The sequence below is a fragment of the Eucyclogobius newberryi genome, unplaced genomic scaffold (assembly GCF_026437365.1).
Source record: "Eucyclogobius newberryi isolate DKJ021-1_F unplaced genomic scaffold, fEucNew1.0.hap1 SCAF_20, whole genome shotgun sequence".
Classification (NCBI taxonomy): domain Eukaryota; kingdom Metazoa; phylum Chordata; class Actinopteri; order Gobiiformes; family Gobiidae; genus Eucyclogobius; species Eucyclogobius newberryi.
The window spans coordinates 4,475,677-4,493,893 of NW_027315835.1; the positions used below are offsets into that span (position 1 = coordinate 4,475,677).

At 42.4% G+C, this 18,217-nt stretch overlaps 2 protein-coding genes across 2 annotated transcripts in view; both read right to left on the reverse strand.

Moving 5' to 3' along the window:
- LOC140368792 (zinc finger MIZ domain-containing protein 1-like) overlaps window positions 1-18,217 on the reverse strand; it is a 64,883-nt gene that overhangs the window by 35,730 nt on the left and 10,936 nt on the right. The window contains exons 2-3 of the mRNA XM_072455850.1: window positions 18,051-18,164; window positions 8,211-8,316 (exon numbers count right to left, since the gene is read on the reverse strand). Coding sequence (XP_072311951.1) covers window positions 8,211-8,316; window positions 18,051-18,164 — 220 coding nt within the window. The remainder of the gene's footprint in view (window positions 1-8,210; window positions 8,317-18,050; window positions 18,165-18,217) is intronic.
- On the reverse strand, window positions 10,588-11,953 carry LOC140368793 (tubulin alpha chain-like). The gene has a single exon (XM_072455851.1). The coding sequence runs from the start codon at window positions 11,935-11,937 to the stop codon at window positions 10,588-10,590; it is 1,350 nt and encodes a 449-aa protein (XP_072311952.1). The 5' UTR covers window positions 11,938-11,953.

Genomic DNA, 18,217 nt, shown 5'->3' on the forward strand with positions numbered 1-18,217 from the left:
ACGTTCACTCACACTTTCACTCACACTTTCACTCACACGTTCACTCACACTTTCACTCACTCTTTCACTCACTCTTTCACTCACACTTTCACTCACACTTTCACTCACTCTTTCACTCACACGTTCACTCACACTTTCACTCACACTTTCACTCACTCTTTCACTCACTCTTTCACTCACTCTTTCACTCACACTTTCACTCACACTTTCACTCACACTTTCACTCACACTTTCACTCACTCTTTCACTCACTCTTTCACTCACACGTTCACTCACACGTTCACTCATTCACGACTCATTCATCCCGTTTACGAGCCTCGGAAAGAAACTAGCTTTCAAAATTCCCAGATTTACAACGTCAAGAAATCTAGACGTCTCTCGCGCCGTTTTTTCAAGCCCATAAATCATCTCTGACGTCAGCTCATGATCATCAACTGTGTTCTGACATATCGGGCCGCCAACACCAAATCCTGAGGAGGGAACGCCTGACAGATTAAAGAGTCCCGCGTGGTCTTCCCTCACATACGGCACGTTGAAGTTCTACCGCACGAAAACGCCAAAGCAAAGCCACAAAAGAACCGGGTTCGAACGCCGATAACAATGCAAATAATGCGTCTATTTTGCATTTATGTGGTCGTCAAGGACTCTTCCACGGCAACGCCCCCCCCCCCGCCCCGTCCTCCCCCTCTCCCTCTTCTGTCCACTGACCAAAACGCACAATGCCACATCAATTATTCATGCCCTCTTTCCATTAGCCGGCTAAACCAATCGCGTAACGACCGGTCCAGCACTTACAACCCGGCAACGCTCGGCGGGGACGACGCGGACCAGAAACTCGCAGAACGCGGCCGCCAAAACTTCTTTAAAAAACACCGCTATTTACCCCGCCGGAGTCGCGCGCGCGAAAGAAGCGACCCGGAATAACGAAATGTGCCTACCTCGGCGTCAGTATTGTCGCTTTTTTCCCCCGTTGTTAGTAATCCATTGCTCGCTCCGTGTCCAATAGTGAGCGACAGAAGGCATGGACGGGCGAGCAGGCGGCGAGGGAGCAAGGAGGGAGGAGGGAGGAGGGAGGAAGGGGAGGAGGGAGGAGATCGTGTTTCAAAAGGAGGGGAAAAAAGAGAAGGGAAAAAAAAAAAAAAGGTGGTGCTTAACGCGCTAGACGGCCTGGCTCGTGTCCAGAGACGAGGAGAGACGAGGAGAGACGAGGGCGGCGGCGGCGCGATCGAATTCGCGATGGTGTCGGCGCGAGATCATGCGGGAGTCGAACGGAAACGGAAAGAGTTTCGGGCGAGAAATGTTGTGTTTTAGATTGATATCGCGCTCGAGTCGTGTCAAAATGTGCGAAGAATCGGACGCCAAAAGAGTGGAAATTTGACGCGTGTTTGAGTACGAACGAGGGACATAAACGGGACAAAATGTGACTTTACGGAACAATTTAGAAATGATATTGAGCTAGAATAAGACCGTCATTTTCAATAAAGAAAGTAGAATTATTTTGTCTGAAACGTTGAGCTAAAAGATAGAACTTTTTACCGTATTTTCTGAACTATAAGTCGCACCTTTTTTCACAGTTTTGGCCGGGGTGCGACTTATACTTATATTTAAACTTATACTCCAGAGCGACTTTTATGTGTTTGTTTCTTCTCTATTATGCATTTTTTGGCTGGTGCGACTTATAGTCCAGACAATACGGTAATGGTCTTGTTGGCGTCAAAATTGCTGTTGAATCGAGTATATTCTTTAGTATCGAAACTAGGGTTGTCACAATATAATCGTATAAAACTGAAAAATAACAGTTGTGACAGTTTTAGAAGCTAAAGTGAACTGCTTGTGGCTGATTGGTCTACGCATTTTACAAAAACTTTTCTAAAAACGTTGAAAATGTTATCCCGGTTTGACATTTTTGTTTCGTTTTCCTCCCAATTGTAGATTACGACGTCACACTAGAAAATTCTAAAAACACTATGGGCCAAAACTCAGAAATTATTATTAAGACGAATAAAAATGAATAGAAACACCTTTATTTTGTTGAATTAATATAAACGGCGAGAAAATTGTGAAAAAAATTTGCCATTTGATTTGATTTTTAACACATTTCTTAAAACAAATCGCTTCTTGATGGGTGTAAAAATAATGTTTCATATTTACAATAGAAATGATCGTTCAATAGGTATAATCTTACAAAAAGAAGTCAAAATTTGAAAAATCACACGCACTTTTAATGAATCGACGGTCCACAAAACGGACCTAAACGTAAAGTACCGTTTTATCCGTTCGATTTAGTCCCATTAACTTTATTTTGCGATTCAGAAAGTTTTGTTTCGCTCGACACATAATCGAAGAAATGCGGCGAAAAGAAAACGAGAGATTTGAGCGTCGTTAAGTCACGTTCTCAGTCATCTCAATGGGTTTTCTCACGTTTTGTCGCTTTAGTCGCAATCGTGACTGTTTGGGCCGCGATTTGGATTCATTTGCGACGCATTTCAAACGGTGAGACTAAAGCTGTGGCGGTTTTAAGGTTTAGGGGCGTGAAAAGGATAAAAGAGGACTCCAGCCGAGAAGCAGGCTGTCGACAAAAGAGCGGGGGACGAGCGGGGGCCGACGGGGCCGGTTACATTATTGTTATTCATGATACCGACGGGCGTACCGTATATTCCGGACTATAAGTCGCAAAAGCAAAAAATGCATTATAGAGAATAATTTTTTTTCGCATTTTTGGGGAAATTTATTTGATCAAATCCAGGACCAAGAACAGACATTTCATCTGTAAATGCAGTTTAAAATAATAACAGATGAGAGAACATGGTGAAGAGGTGTACGTATGCTAACGCTAACACCTTCAGCTACATGACGTATGCTAACGCTAACACCTTCAGCTACATGAGGCACAGACAGAACTGTGGTAAGTGTCTGGTATGTTAGCGTAACATATGAACAGTTATTCAGATAACTATAGCATAAAGAACATGATAACAAGTTTAGCAAAGCATCAGTTTTACCCCAAATCACTAAATCCACTGAATTCTTCTTCCTCTGTGTCACTTCTAAACAACTCCACAAACTCCAGAGGAGGAGGAAGTGCAGCTTCTTCTTCTGCGTCGCTCAGAGCCTAGAGCGCCCTCTTGTGGTTGTCAGAGTGAAAATAACGAATAATATCACATATAAGTCGCTTTGGAGTATAAGTCGCACCCCGGACAAAAACTATGAAAAAAGGTGCGACTTATAGTCCAGAAAATACAGTAAAAGTGGTAATGTGGCGACGTGTGGCCCGGATTTGAGCGCAGGCGACCCACACCCACGCACGGCCCGGGTCAGAGCGCGCGGCCCGGGTCCACGCTCACGTCTGCAGTCTGTAATTTACCGCGCCACATCTGCACTCGGGCAGCGCCTCCTCCCATCGCGTGGTTCCACTGCGGCTTTTCCTAAATAGAATTTACACGTCTGAAAAGTGCTGGGCCGTCAGCAAATGTGGGCCGACCAGTTTGAAGAGGACGGTTCTGTTTGAGTTCAATTATATTCATAAAGTTTTTAATTTAAAGTCTGAGCAACTTTTTTATTATTTGTAAGATCATTAAAGATTAAATGTGACCGTAGTTCTATATGTTGTGTATATATATATATATATATATATATATATATATATATAGTTTGTATATATAAATGTTCATGTAGAACATGTTCTACATGAACATATTCTACATGTTTTTTTTTAAATGTTTTTTATGTTCTATACGTTTTATTTGTTCTATATGTTTATGACGTTTTCTCTCTTGAACGTCCCACTTTGGGTCCGAGTGAAAAGTACAGGAGAAGTGCTTCATCACAACAGAAGGTCAGAGCAGCACATTCCACATACAGCTCGCCTGAGCAGCCCCCAGGAATCTGAGAGGGGGAGAGAGAGGGGGAGAGGGGGAGAGAAGGGGAGAGAGAGAGCAAGAGAATGGACAGAGCAGATGGAGTGAAAGAGAGAGAGGAGAGGGAGAGAGAACACGAGAGAAAGAAGAGCTAGATGGATAGAGATCGAAAGAGAAGAGGGGAGGTTGGTGGGAGTGGCCAGCAGAAGAGCGCTTTGACCTGAGCTGTTCTTTTCACCGTGACAGTTTATCCAGGCGTTAGTCCGTATCCAGGCGTTAGTCCGTATCCAGGCGTTAGTCCGTATCCAGGCGTTAGTCCGTATCCAGGCGTTAGTCCGTATCCAGGCGTTAGTCCGTATCCAGGCGTTAGTCCGTATCCAGGCGTTAGTCCGTATCCAGGCGTTAGTCCGTATCCAGGCGTTAGTCCGTATCCAGGAGTTAGGGTCAATATTGATTGACATTTATGACGAGTTTTAATCTTTTGAACGATCAGAATAATGAAGAGGCAGTGGGCGGGGATGGGGGGTAGGTGAAAACTGAAAGAGCAGAATACTACAGGATTCCTCAAACATGAAGAAATGAAAATACTTGGCGTAAGATAATGTTGAGGGAACGAATCATATTTTACTTTAAATAAACACATTGTGACAAAAACAGCCACTATATTGTTTTGATGATTTTACAACATTCCCAGAAATATTAAAGGTGAACTATGTCATTTTTTAGGTTTAGAGTGCAAAACCTCATTGTTATTGCTTTATTGATTATTAGGCTAATCAATAATCATGATTATTCAGGTCACAATATCATCGTAGGAACTAAACAAAATAATAACGGAAGCAAAATGAAGTCTTTTTTGTTCAATCTATCGCCCAAAAAACAGACTTAAAAGTAAAGATTTCACTGTCGCTCGGTCACAGTCTCAGATAATCGTAAACAATCGTTAAATCGCGAAGTTTTTTCCGCACAATAATCGCAACACAAACGTTTAAAAAGTGTGACACAAACGACAAATGTCCAGAGAAGAGTTTAGCGCCGCTCTAACACATTCGGGCGGATGAGAGACAAACGGCCCCCATAATGCCCCCCCATAGTGCCCACCATAATGCCCCCCCTGGTGCCCCCCCCATAGTGCCCCCCCCATAGTGCCCCACCGTTCTTTTAAAAAACCCGCCTTTTTCCCCTTGAATCGTCGCGCTCGAATGGTCGCCGGGTTAAGACAGTGCAGATTAATCGTGCGGCCTAATCCCTCCACGTAGAGATCAGAGGCGCAGACGCAGACCCGACCCCCCCCGGGACCCCGCCCCCAAAAAATGAGCCTCGCAATCTGGAGACGGACACTAAAAAAAAAAGGCATCGGGATAATCCAAGTACTCAGCCCGTGTTTGGACACAGGGGGAACGATCAAACAGGTCGCACACAAAAGCCGCTTCGACCACTCGAGTTTGAATTGGGATCGTTTTCGAGCAACTGCACGTTTGAAGAAGACCGTTTTCTAATTCCGCTTCTTTATTTTTAACGCCGGAATAAGAAAAAGCGCGCGAAATGCTCAAGCAAAAAACCTCACCTGGAACTCGTCGGGAATAGAGAAGAATCGTTTAACAATCGGCGCGAAAACGCTAACCGCTACATCGAGTAGAACGCCAAGAAAATGCTAACCGCTACATCGAGTAGAAACGCCAAGAAAACGCTAACCGCTACATCGAGTAGAAACGCCAAGAAAACGCTAACCGCTACATCGAGTAGAAACGCCAAGAAAACGCTAACCGCTACATCGAGTAGAACGCCAAGAAAACGCTAACCGCTACATCGAGTAGAAACGCCAAGAAAACGCTAACCGCTACATCGAGTAGAAACGCCAAGAAAACGCTAACCGCTACATCGAGTAGAAACGCCAAGAAAACGCTAACCGCTACATCGAGTAGAAACGCCAAGAAAACGCTAACCGCTACATCGAGTAGAAACGCCAAGAAAACGCTAACCGCTACATCGAGTAGAAACGCCAAGAAAACGCTAACCGCTACATCGAGTAGAAACGCCAAGAAAACGCTAACCGCTACATCGAGTAGAAACGCCAAGAAAACGCTAACCGCTACATCGAGTAGAAACGCCAAGAAAACGCTAACCGCTACATCGAGTAGAAACGCCAAGAAAACGCTAACCGAACGCCAAGAAAATGCTAACCGCTACATCGAGTAGAAACGCCAAGAAAACGCTAACCGCTACATCGAGTAGAAACGCCAAGAAAACGCTAACCGCTACATCGAATAGAAATGCCAAGAAAACGCTAACCGCTACATTGAGTAGAAACGGCAAGAAAACGCTAACCGCTACATCGAGTAGAAACGCCAAGAAAACGCTGAAATATAGTTATAGATAAAGTGCGATAAGAATAGAAAGTGGAAAAGTGGGCGCGTGATCCTCACATCGCCTTGAACGATAAGACTTATAAGACTTCCCCGACAGCAACAACGCTCGCGATTCTCTAAAGTTCGATATGTTGACCACTTCTAGTCCGACCATTAGAATCTTAAAACACGCATCTGCTAAACAAGTCTTCTTCACGGATTCCCCAGTTCATTAAAGTAAAAACAACACTACATTTAGCCTTTTAAGACCACATGGCAAGCTAGCTTTTACCCATATCTCTACTTCCTTTAAAGTCCATATGAAGGTTCTCCTGTTTTTCCAATGATGACTTAGTTTGGTGGATTGAACCTGTGCTAAATATTTACTGCAGTGAAGTTGCGGTTTGTGAAGAAATTTTTAAAAAAAAAAAAAGTTTAAAATGACAGGAAGTGGAGCTGAATCCCTCTGTGATGTCATCAGTGTGCGACACAGAGACAGTTTAAACCGTTGTTGGACTAAATAAAGGTGTTTTATGGTGTTATTGTGTCAGATCAGAACTGTTGTGTCATTTATGTGGAGTTTGGCTCTTGTTTACAGTCTGGTTGCTATGGTAACAGCTGTGGAATCACCTCTACTTATGTCATATTTGTGCTCACGTCCAACCAGGAAGTACAATTATAAACTTTACAAAAATGGTCAAACTGGGGACGGATAGGCAAAATGTTTAGTCAAATCTGAAATAATAATTGTGTTTTATAGTATAGTATAGATAGGATACTACTAAGAATTTGTGTGTTTTGTTCAATTTGTTAAAGCAATTAATTAGTTATTGGTAGTTCAAATATCAGAACATTATATGTAATAAATAAATAAAATAAATAAAATAAATAAAATAAATAAAATAAATAAAATAAATAAAAAAAATAAAATAAATAAAATAAATAAAATAAATAAAATAAATAAAATAAATAAAATAAGTCATTACTTATAAAATAAAAAATAAACTAGCCATTACTTAAACAATGAAAAATCAAATAGCCATGACTTAAAAAAATAGATAAAATAGCCATTACTTAAAAAAATTAAAAATAAAAACAAAATAGCCATTACTTAAAAACATAAAAAAAACAAAATCGCCATTACGTAAAAAATAAAACAAAATAGCCATTACTTAAAAAATAAGACAAAATAGCCATTACTTAAAAAATAAAAATAAGCGATTAAATTAAAACAAGTGTACAGGTCCTAGTCTGAGCCTAGTTTAGTCCTGATGTAGACTTGGTTTTGTTCTCCTGGTGTAGTCCTGGTCTAGCCCTACCACCTTCATACACCACATGTCTTAAACCACATTTTCAACCATTCATATACAGCAAAATCAATTGACTTTTCCTGCAGCATAAGCTCAAAACACAAATTGTTCCGGCTCCTCGAATTAAACTCGCCGTCCGACATTTTGCACCACTGGGCCCTTTTCCTCTCACAACATATTTCAAGAATGACGCGTACAGGGGCATTTTGTGAGCGATCAAAGCAACGTCTTGTTTAATTGCTGCATAGACTGCTTGGATATTGATCTCCGGCCACTGAAATCAGTCAATGCGGCAGGCCACAACGTTCCCCCTTTCAATTTTTGCCCTGTGTTTGAAAAAAGGAGTTTGGATGGCAGAACAGAAATGTAATCGCTTAAACTGCAACGTTGTGTAAAAAAATAAATTTAAAAAAAGATAAAGCTGGTCAAAATGAATGGGCTGTGCAATCTTAGGCTGCGTTCACATTTGGACTGGACTAAACCAGGATCAAATCGAGCCTGAAGTCTTTGGAGTACGGAGAAAAAACACAGCTTTATCGTACAGAAAAGATGACCAGACAAAGAAAATCAAGGAGTATAGGCTTGGACAAAAATGACAAAGTTCTTAAACTACTTAAACTTCTTGAAATACTCTCAAACAAGCCAACGAGCAAAAACAGTGCTTTGATCAAACTAAAAGGGAGGCCAGGCCTTACCTGCAGATTTGGGGGTGAACTTGTCCCTGTTGGCGGCGCACACAGCCAGAAGCCGATAGCCCAGGTCCAAGTCGTAGCCCTGCTGAGCGGCCACGCGACTCACCACCTGAAAAACGACAAGAACAATCAACTCTCGAACGATCCAAGAAAGGGAAATAGTAGATTATCTCACATGTGGGTGTGTTTGGGACATATGTGTGTGTGTTTTGGGACAGGCGTGTGTGTGTTTTGGGACAGGCGTGTGTGTGTTTGGGACAGGCGTGGGTGCGTTTGGGACATATGTGTGTGTGTTTGGGACAGGCGTGTGTGTTTGGTATAGGTGTGTTTGGGACATGTGGGTGTGTTTAGGACATGTGGGTGTGTTTAGGACATGTGGGTGTGTTTGGGACAGGTGGGTGTGTATGGGACAGGTGGGCGTGTTTTGGAAATGTGGACGTGTTTTGGACAGGTGTGTTTAGGACATGTGGGCGTGTTCAGGACAGGTGTGTTTGGGACATGTGGGCGTGTTTGGGACATGTGGGCGTGTTCAGGACAGGTGTGTTTGGGACATGTGGGCGTGTTCAGGACATGTGGGAGTGTTTGTTTGCTCATGAAAAGCCTTCTCAGCAGAGAAGACGAGGACAGGGCACTAGGGCGGGTCTGAAACTGCGAGATCCAAATTGAGAGCAGCTCAAAGCCATTTGGCTCTAGGCACGTGTTGTCCTGCCCCTGAAAGATATTTGTCCTCGTCCACGAGATGATCCTGGTTGAAGTCTTAAAAAGTCTTGGAACCGTTGTAAAGCAGGTCCGATTGAAAAGTCCATCAATGGCAAATCGCAGAAGATTCCCATCCAGGATCAGTAAAAAATGAAGAGTAAGAGAGACCATCAATCCTCCTGACACTGAACTGAGGGAACGGGCCTAAAGGCTGGCTCAGATGTACAACCTGGAGAGAAACCGGCTCGTGGGTGCCGCAGGTGTCAGGGAGTGGTACTGCAACAGGGAGTGTCAAGGGACGCACTGGCCCAAGCACAAGAAAAGCTGCCAGTGGATCAGAGACAATTCAAAAGGACGCACTAAAAGCTAATTTTAATGGTCTGTAGGACATTAAAAAATAAAATAATGAGTGAAATATGAGTCACTCTAAAGCCATTGCTCGGGTACCACACACTTCTTCTCTTGGTCTTTAACTGGTGTATTTTAACTAGTGTGGGCAGTGAGAGAAGTTTGACTGTCTTTGTCTGGCGATGATAATAGCATTACACGGGATCTGGTTTCAGCTCCAATACCTCAGCTAAAAGGCCTAAAAGATGAGACGAAGTGAACCACCCGGCTGCATGTCTTCAGGTCAGAGAGACAAGAGTGTAAACATATACCCTTCAAATTAGTGAAACTTTTATTTCAAAAATTTAAATCACATTAAAAAACACACATGAACCAGAAAAGGAGCAGAGAACATATCACGCAAAAGAAAAGAAGAAATCAAGAAAAACATCCTACTAACATCAATTCAAGTCTCCCAAGTCCAAGTAAATGTCCCATTTAGTCCAAAGACACAATGTCATTTTTTTTTTGACGTATGTGTCCATGATATTTCCATTAAACCGCAAAGATAACCATAGTATTCTAAACTATTTAAACTCTAGGCATTCTAGAATATTGTGTCCCCGTGACATTGAAAGTATGTATATAAAGTATTTATTTTTTACTTTAGATAAGTGGTCTATTTAATATCAAGTATTATTTAACACAACATTACATTCATTAAGTGATATAGAACAAGAAACATTGCATCAAAACTGTAACAAAATATTTAGTTGTAGTCATCTTTCGACTCTCATCCAAGAGTCATTCTCAATCTGCAGACATTACATCGACTTGCTTCAAAACCTGAAATTGTCTGAAATTGTATGCACAGTTCAAACAGAAACAAAATCAGGAAATCACATTCATTCATTTTCTACCGCTTTTTCCCCTTCGGGGTCCGAGGTGACTGGAGCCTATCCCAGTGACTTTGGGCCTCAGGCACATTAAATAATTTTTATTTACTTATTCATTATTTACTTGTATGTTATGGCTGCAAATAAGCATTTGAACACCTGGCAATCAGCAAGAATTGTGGTTCTAAAAGAGCAGCTAGTCTGCCTTTAAAAAGTCCACCTTTACTCCACTTATTCATCCAAATTAGTAGCATTTAAAAATCATACAATTTGATTTCTAGATTTTTTAGATTCCGTCTTTTACTGTGTAACTGCACGTATGATGAAAATTTCGGCCCCCCCCTTTTTAAGAGGGAGAACTTGCAAAATCACAGGGTGTTCAAATATTTTCCTCACTAATTCAAAGCTAATCTGTTCTCAAGAACGAATAGCTTTGAACAATTCAATGTTAATATTCCTTAATATTCCTCTCCCTCTTCTCCTCCATCCACAGAATCAGCTCCCACTTCCTCATAATCCTTCTCTAAGGCGGCCATGTCCTCTCTGGCCTCAGAGAACTCTCCCTCCTCCATCCCTTCTCCCACGTACCAGTGCACAAAGGCGCGCTTGGCGTACATCAAGTCAAACTTGCGGTCCAGTCTGGCCCAGGCCTCTGCGATGGCCGTGGTGTTACTCATCATGCACACGGCTCTCTGCACTTTGGCCAGGTCTCCCCCAGGAACCACTGTGGGGGGCTGGAAGTTTATGCCCACCTTGAAACCTGTGGGACACCAGTCGACAAACTGGATGTTGCGCTGGGTCTTAATGGAGGCAATGGCAGAGTTGACATCTTTGGGAACCACATCACCGCGGTAAAGCAGGCAGCAGGCCATGTATTTACCATGACGAGGGTCACATTTGACCATTTGGTTGGCGGGCACAAAACAGGCGCTGGTAATGTCAGCCACTGTCATTTGCTCATGAAAAGCCTTCTCTGCAGAGATGACTGGGGCATAGGTGGCCAAAGGGAAGTGGATACGAGGATAGGGCACTAGGTTGGTCTGAAACTCTGCGAGATCCACATTGAGAGCACCATCAAAGCGAAGAGAAGCTGTGATGGAGGACACAATCTGACTCACGAGCCTGTTCAAATTGGTGTAGGTTGGGCGCTCAATATCAAGGTTTCTATTGCAGATTTCATAGAGGGCTTCGTTATCCACCATGAAGGCGCAGTCAGAGTGCTCCAGGGTGCTGTGGGTGGTCAGGATAGTGTTGTAGGGCTCCACCACAGCAGTGGACATCTGAGGAGCAGGGTAGATGGCGAACTCTAGCTTGGACTTCTTGCCATAGTCGACAGAAAGACGCTCCATGAGCAAAGAGGTGAAGCCAGAGCCAGTTCCACCGCCAAAGCTGTGAAACACCAGGAAGCCCTGCAGACCTGTGCACTGGTCAGCCAGCTTTCTAACCTTATCCAGTACACGGTCAATCATTTCTTTGCCAATTGTGTAATGCCCACGAGCATAATTGTTAGCGGCATCTTCTTTGCCAGTAATGAGTTGCTCAGGGTGAAATAGATGCCGGTAGGTTCCAGTACGAACCTCATCTATGACAGTTGGCTCTGTGTCAACAAACACGGCTCTGGGCACATGTTTCCCCGCCCCCGTTTCACTGAAAAAGGTGTTAAAGGAGTCGTCTCCTCCACACACAGTCTTGTCATTGGACATCTGTCCATCAGGTTGAAGGCCATGCTCTAAACAGTAGAGCTCCCAGCATGCATTACCAATCTGCACACCGGCCTGGCCCACGTGCACAGAAATGCACTCACGCATGATTCACGCTTTAGTTGTAGAGAAGTTTATGAACACTTTTTCTTTGCCTCAGGCTTTCTTTCTCTTCTTTTGTGTTTTATGGCGGTTCAAGTGTTACATTACCGCCATATACTTTTATTCTTTAGACTTTATTCTTTATTCCAGCAGATATGTTTTTGTTCTTTTTCTTTGGTGTTTTATGGCAGTTAGTAATGTTTTTGGGGCAGTTTGTTGCGTCGTCCGTTGTTGTTGTTGTTTTATGGCGGTTGGCATCCGAGTGTTGCATTACCGCCAGACTTTATTCCTCAGACGTTTCGTAGTCCGTAAAAGTTTTGACTTCCAGTGCTTTAACAAAGCCCAAGAGGTCATGAGATGCCTTTGTTATTGTGAGATGCCTTTGTTATTATATCCTATAGTCCGTGTAATCGATCAGATTGAATGATCTGTTGTGATGCTTGATGACCTCACCAACGAGTGACTGTAATAAAGCGGACACTATTAGTTACCATAGCGATCACTATAAGTTACAATATACACAGTGTGTTTTATGGCAGTTACACCTACTGTAGTTGTATATTTTAGACTTTATTCTTCAGACTTCGTTGGTGTTTTGTTGTCGTGTTACTTTCAATGGAGGTTGGCAGCCAAGTGAAAAGGTGCATTTACCGCCACCTACTGGAGTTGTACGTCTTCAAAGTATGTGTTTTACGCTATACTCTAAATAATAAATACAAATAATAATAATAAATAGAAGAAAGAAAGAGAGAGAGAGAGGATGTTGTTGTTTTATGGCGGTGGGTAGAGAGAGAGGATAAAACACGGAAAGAGACCGTGATAAAGCAGTCGCGACGTCATCATCAGTGACATCATCATGGTGTTACATCATCAACATGTTGTCACATCATCGTCATGTCGTCACGCCATAGATCTAACTCATGCCATAGATCTAACTCATGCCATAGAGCTAACTCATGCCATAGAGCTAACTCATGCCATAGAGCTAACTCATGCCATAGATCCAACTCATGCCATAGAGCTAACTCATGCCATAGATCTAACTCATGTCATGCCATAGAGCTAACTCATGCCATAGAGCTAACTCATGCCATAGATCCAACTCATGCCATAGAGCTAACTCATGCCATAGAGCTAACTCATGCCATAGATCTAACTCATGTCATGCCATAGAGCTAACTCATGCCATAGAGCTAACTCATGCCATAGATCCAACTCATGCCATAGAGCTAACTCATGCCATAGAGCTAACTCATGCCATAGAGCTAACTCATGTCATGCCATAGAGCTAACTCATGCCATAGAGCTAACTCATGCCATAGATCCAACTCATGCCATAGAGCTAACTCATGCCATAGAGCTAACTCATGCCATAGATCTAACTCATGTCATGCCATAGCGCTAACTCATGCCATAGAGCTAACTCATGCCATAGATCCAACTCATGCCATTGAGCTAACTCATGCCATAGAGCTAACTCATGCCATAGAGCTAACTCGTGCCATAGAGCTAACTCATGCCATAGAGCTAACTCATGCCATAGATCCAACTCATGCCATAGATCCAACTCATGCCATAGAGCTAACTCGTGCCATAGAGCTAACTCGTGCCATAGAGCTAACTTGTGCCATAGAGCTAACTCGTGCCATAGATCCAACTCATGCCATAGATCTAACTCATGCCATAGCTCTAACTCATGCCATAGCTCTAACTCATGCCATAGAGCTAACTCATGCCATAGATCCAACTCATGCCATAGAGCTAACTCATGCCATAGAGCTAACTCATGCCATAGATCCAACTCATGCCATAGATCTAACTCATGCCATAGATCCAACTCATGCCATAGAGCTAACTCATGCCATAGAGCTAACTCATGCCATAGAGCTAACTCATGCCATAGAGCTAACTCATGCCATAGAACCCCTGCAGTTCATTTTTCTGTTTGTGAAAATACATTGTCAGGAAATAGACACAAAACCATTTTACATTTCTAAATATAAAAGAAGAGCCAGGGTTTCTCAGGAGAGTTCGTCTTCAGGTGGACGTCGGCTAGTTTTTCCGCCCAGTAACAGCAGGGGGCGACAACGGACACAACCATCACTTTCAGACAGCATTTTGGAGTGAACTTCTGATCCAGAAAAGTTACAACAAAAACAACCACTAATGCAAAATCTCCATGACATGACGGATTATGACTTGTTTTCCTAATGATTTGGAAAATATACACGCGTTTTTAAGAATGAAAATTGTACATACTTTTGTAATCGTTCAAATAAAGTAACTCTAACTCCAGCACAGACACGATTTGATTCAAATTTAAATCATTCGATAACAGGATACCGTGTCATATAGTATCTTAAAACAAAACAAAAAGTTGAAAAACACTGGATTTTCCGATGAAGCAGGTCAATCTTCACACTTTTCACACGCTAATTTATCGACTTTTACCAATTTCAACTGCTTCTGGGTGTACAAAGATTTTTAGAAACCTTTTAACTCTTGACATTTATCAAAAATGCAGTTTGACTTTTGTAAACGTGTTCTCCGTTTAGATTGCAGCCTCCCTCTCGCCGTCATACGCTCCCCTGGTTCAAGACGTCGCCCGGGGACTTGTCCTTCTGAACCATATTATTACCTCCTTAACTATAACCCTGACGCCAAAACCAAAACACTGCAGCGCAAATCTGCTCCTTTATTTATAGCCATCCGACATTTAGCCGGAAGATCTACGACTTTGGGCCGTCTAATTAAGCCTCGGCTGCTTTTGCCAAAAGGCGAATTCTAGCGTAACGAGCTACAGCGACTGTCTAAATTCGAGAGCGCTGATTGTTGTTGTTTTTAACGTAAAAGAGAAGCCGAACGGTAGCATTTATCACCTGCGCTTTGTTTGGGCAAACTCAATCACGGAGTGTTTGTGCGCTAAATGTGTGTAATTATCTCGGCGCGTTTAGGAGATCCGCCGGGGATAAGTCTGTGGTAAAAAAAAAAATATAGAGGTAGTAAACACAAGCGGAAAAAGTCAAGCGGGACTGATTTTTTGACCATCTTAAAATCCATCCATCCATTTTCTGCCGCTTTATCCGGGGCCGGGTCGCGGGGGCAGCAGTCTGAGCAGGGACTCCCAGACTTCCCAGGCCAGCCGGGAGACATAGTCTCTCCAGCGTGTCCTGGGTCTTCCCCGGGGCCTCTTCCCGGTGGGACATGCCTGAAACACCTCCCGAGGGAGGCGCCCAGGAGGCATCCGGAACAGATGCCCGAGCCACCTCAGCTGGAGGAGCAGCGGCTCTACTCCGAGCTCCCCCCGTATCCGTGATCTTTCGGTCATTACCCAAAGCTCATGACCATAGGTGAGGTCAGAACGTAGACCGACTGGTAAATAGAGAGCTTTGCCTTTCGGCTCAGCTCCCTCTTCACCACAACGTGAGATCGACAGGCGGATCGGTGCAGCGGCTGCAGTCGCTGCATCGATCAGCCTGTCGATCTCACGCTCCATCCTTCACTCACTCGTGAACAAGACCCCGAGATACTTGAACTCCTCCACTTGGGGCAAGGACTGTCATCTTAAAATGTGAAAATTAAAAAAATATGTTCATTATAAACAGTTTGCGGCCGTTCCAAACGTATCCCTCACTTTCCAAGCATCGCAATTATTCACGTAACGTTTTTATAATGCAACGTTCAGAGGCCAGCGCAAACTTAGCCTGCTAACTTAGTACAAACTTAGCCTGCTAACTTATTGCAAACTTAACCTGCTAATTTAGTACAAACGTAGCCTGCTAACTTAGAGCAAATGTAGCCTGCAATTTGGCGCAAACGTAGCCTGCTAACTTGCCGCACTTCCTGTTTCTCCAACGATAAAAGCGCTTCGTAATGAAACGCAGACGGCGCACAGCGGTCTCGTTTTGACCCGAGGAGCTGCTTTTACGATGTATCCGTGCATATTTCACTTGGGTACGGCTCCTTTAAGTTTAAAATGTTTTAGACAGTGGAAAATAAGAAAAAGCATGCGATTTGCATTGAACTATTGGCAATTTGTTAGATCTTGATATTAGAATTTATTTTGCGGAGAAACACAAGGTCTAGTAATAACGCTGGGTTTCAGACAAAGTGTATTAATTGAGACTTGTTGCCTTAAAATAGCTATAACAATTGTTTTAAAGCGTCGGAATAGATATTTAATTAGTCTTTACTTTACTTTACTTTAGCTGGAGAATGACATCTGTTGTGCATGTTTTTATTTGAAGGACATGGGAAGAACATGCAAACCAAGGCCTTTTTACTGTGGGTAAATAATGATTTTGACAATAATTCACAATAATTTAGTTTTAGTTTCAATCTTTTCACTAAAATGAATGCTAATTTTAGTCTGTTTTGGGGCAGAAAATTCACATGCTAATTTAGTTGACGAAATCCATCCAACAGCAACAACATTTTTATTGTAATTTTAACTATGATGTGATGATTTGATATGATATTTTGTATTGCACAATTAGAAATTCCAGAGTTGCAACACAGATTAAGCACAGAAGTAAAATATTAAAAAACACTCTTGTAGAAAAACTCTTATTAAAAAAACTCTTATACTCCCTGAAGATGAGTCTCACAAAATTTCAGGTTAATAGGGCTGACGCCCAAGGAGGAGTTCGTGAAAGTCTAAAGTGTAAACATGTTCTGGCAATTTCCCCATTGGAATAACATGGAAGGTTTCGGTCATCGTTACGGCAAAGCCGTAACAATTATGACATGGATCTCATTGACTTTTTTGATCGGGATGCCAACATTGAATTTTGTGTCAAATTTCGTAAAATTTCGCAAAACTAAACCTTTAACCTCCATATAAGATCTGTAGGGGGCGCTGTGGCGCCAAATTAATTTATTTGACTTCAAGTAGGTTTAGGGCAAATAGTTTAACAACTGATTCTAATTTGACGCAATTCAGACTTTATCTGCGCAAAAGGCAGAAAATTTAAAATTTGGGAAATTTCTGAAATTCTAGCTACAATTTGCGGCTTCGCCGCACAGAGACCGTGACAGATATCTAATTTTAATAACTTTTGATGTCCCACTCCTCAGCACCATTTTCACCAAATTTAGGCTTTTTAGGGCCAACGCCCTGGGAGGAGTTTGTAAAAGTCATGCGATGCAATATGGCCAACATTTGGTTGGGCGGACAGCGTTGCCATAATAATATTTTTTACTTCTCTTGTCACTATCTACCTCTGCGCCAAATTTCATGATTCTATGATCAGATTTTTTTGGGGGTCATTTCCTATCTCTCAATGCATTTTTGGTGCGCCAATTTTTAAAATTTTAGAAAAGGGAGATAGCCAGAACGTAGAGAGGCACGATTTTTAGAGGTGTGCAAATTTGTGTGACTTTTCGTCAATGTTCACTGGGTGAAAAATGGGGGGGTTGGTCCCGAGAAGAAGAAAGAAGAAGAAGAAGAAAGAAGAAGAATATTCTAATGCGAAAACAATGTTTCCCATTTTTCAAATATCATAATAAATACATACATTTTTCCTACCTCATGGTGTGGGTCCCTGGTCACTGACGGGTACTTTCGTTAATTTTGAGTGGGCTCCGCCCACTTTGTGTTTTTGGCCCTCTATACAGTAATATTGTTAAATTTTTGCTCGGGCCAAATAACACTGTTATATTGCACATGATTATCTCAGTATTGCACATGATTATCTCAGTATTGCACATGATTATCTCAGTATTGCACATGATTATCTCAGTATTGCACATGATTATCTCAGTATTGCACATGATTATTGCACATGATTATCTCAGTATTGCACATGGGTTGATGGTGTTTCTTGGGTGTCGAGTTGGTTTATCCTCAGGTTTTAGGTTTTGGGATTTAAAAGTGGAAATTCAAGTCACCACTTGTTCCTTTTGTTCATTTAGTTTTTCTTTAATTAAACAAAAATATCTATAGTAAACAAAAATCTAGTTAGTCATAGTTTATTTACTTTTTTTATATCAGTTTATTCTGCAAAAAATGTACGCTGACACAATCTTTCTTGAAATATCTTAGTGCTAAGCCAGAGTTTGATTGTGAGACAGAAACGGCGTCTTTGTGGAGGAGATCGGAGGGTTAGTACGATACTTACCGTGAGACATCCCATGAGGCTTTGCTCGAACGGCCGCTGAAACGCTCGAGGATCGCCGCACCAGTCCAACAGCTCGGTGGCGGCGGTTTGGAAGTTAGCCGGGTTCTGTAAGTGCTGCGAGGACCAAAACAAGAACACATGATGTAAAAAAAACACATAAGAGCTCC

Bases quoted from the DNA above. Each gene is read 5' to 3' on its own strand.
- LOC140368793 (XM_072455851.1), bottom strand. From the start codon at position 11,937: ATGCGTGAGTGCATTTCTGTGCACGTGGGCCAGGCCGGTGTGCAGATT.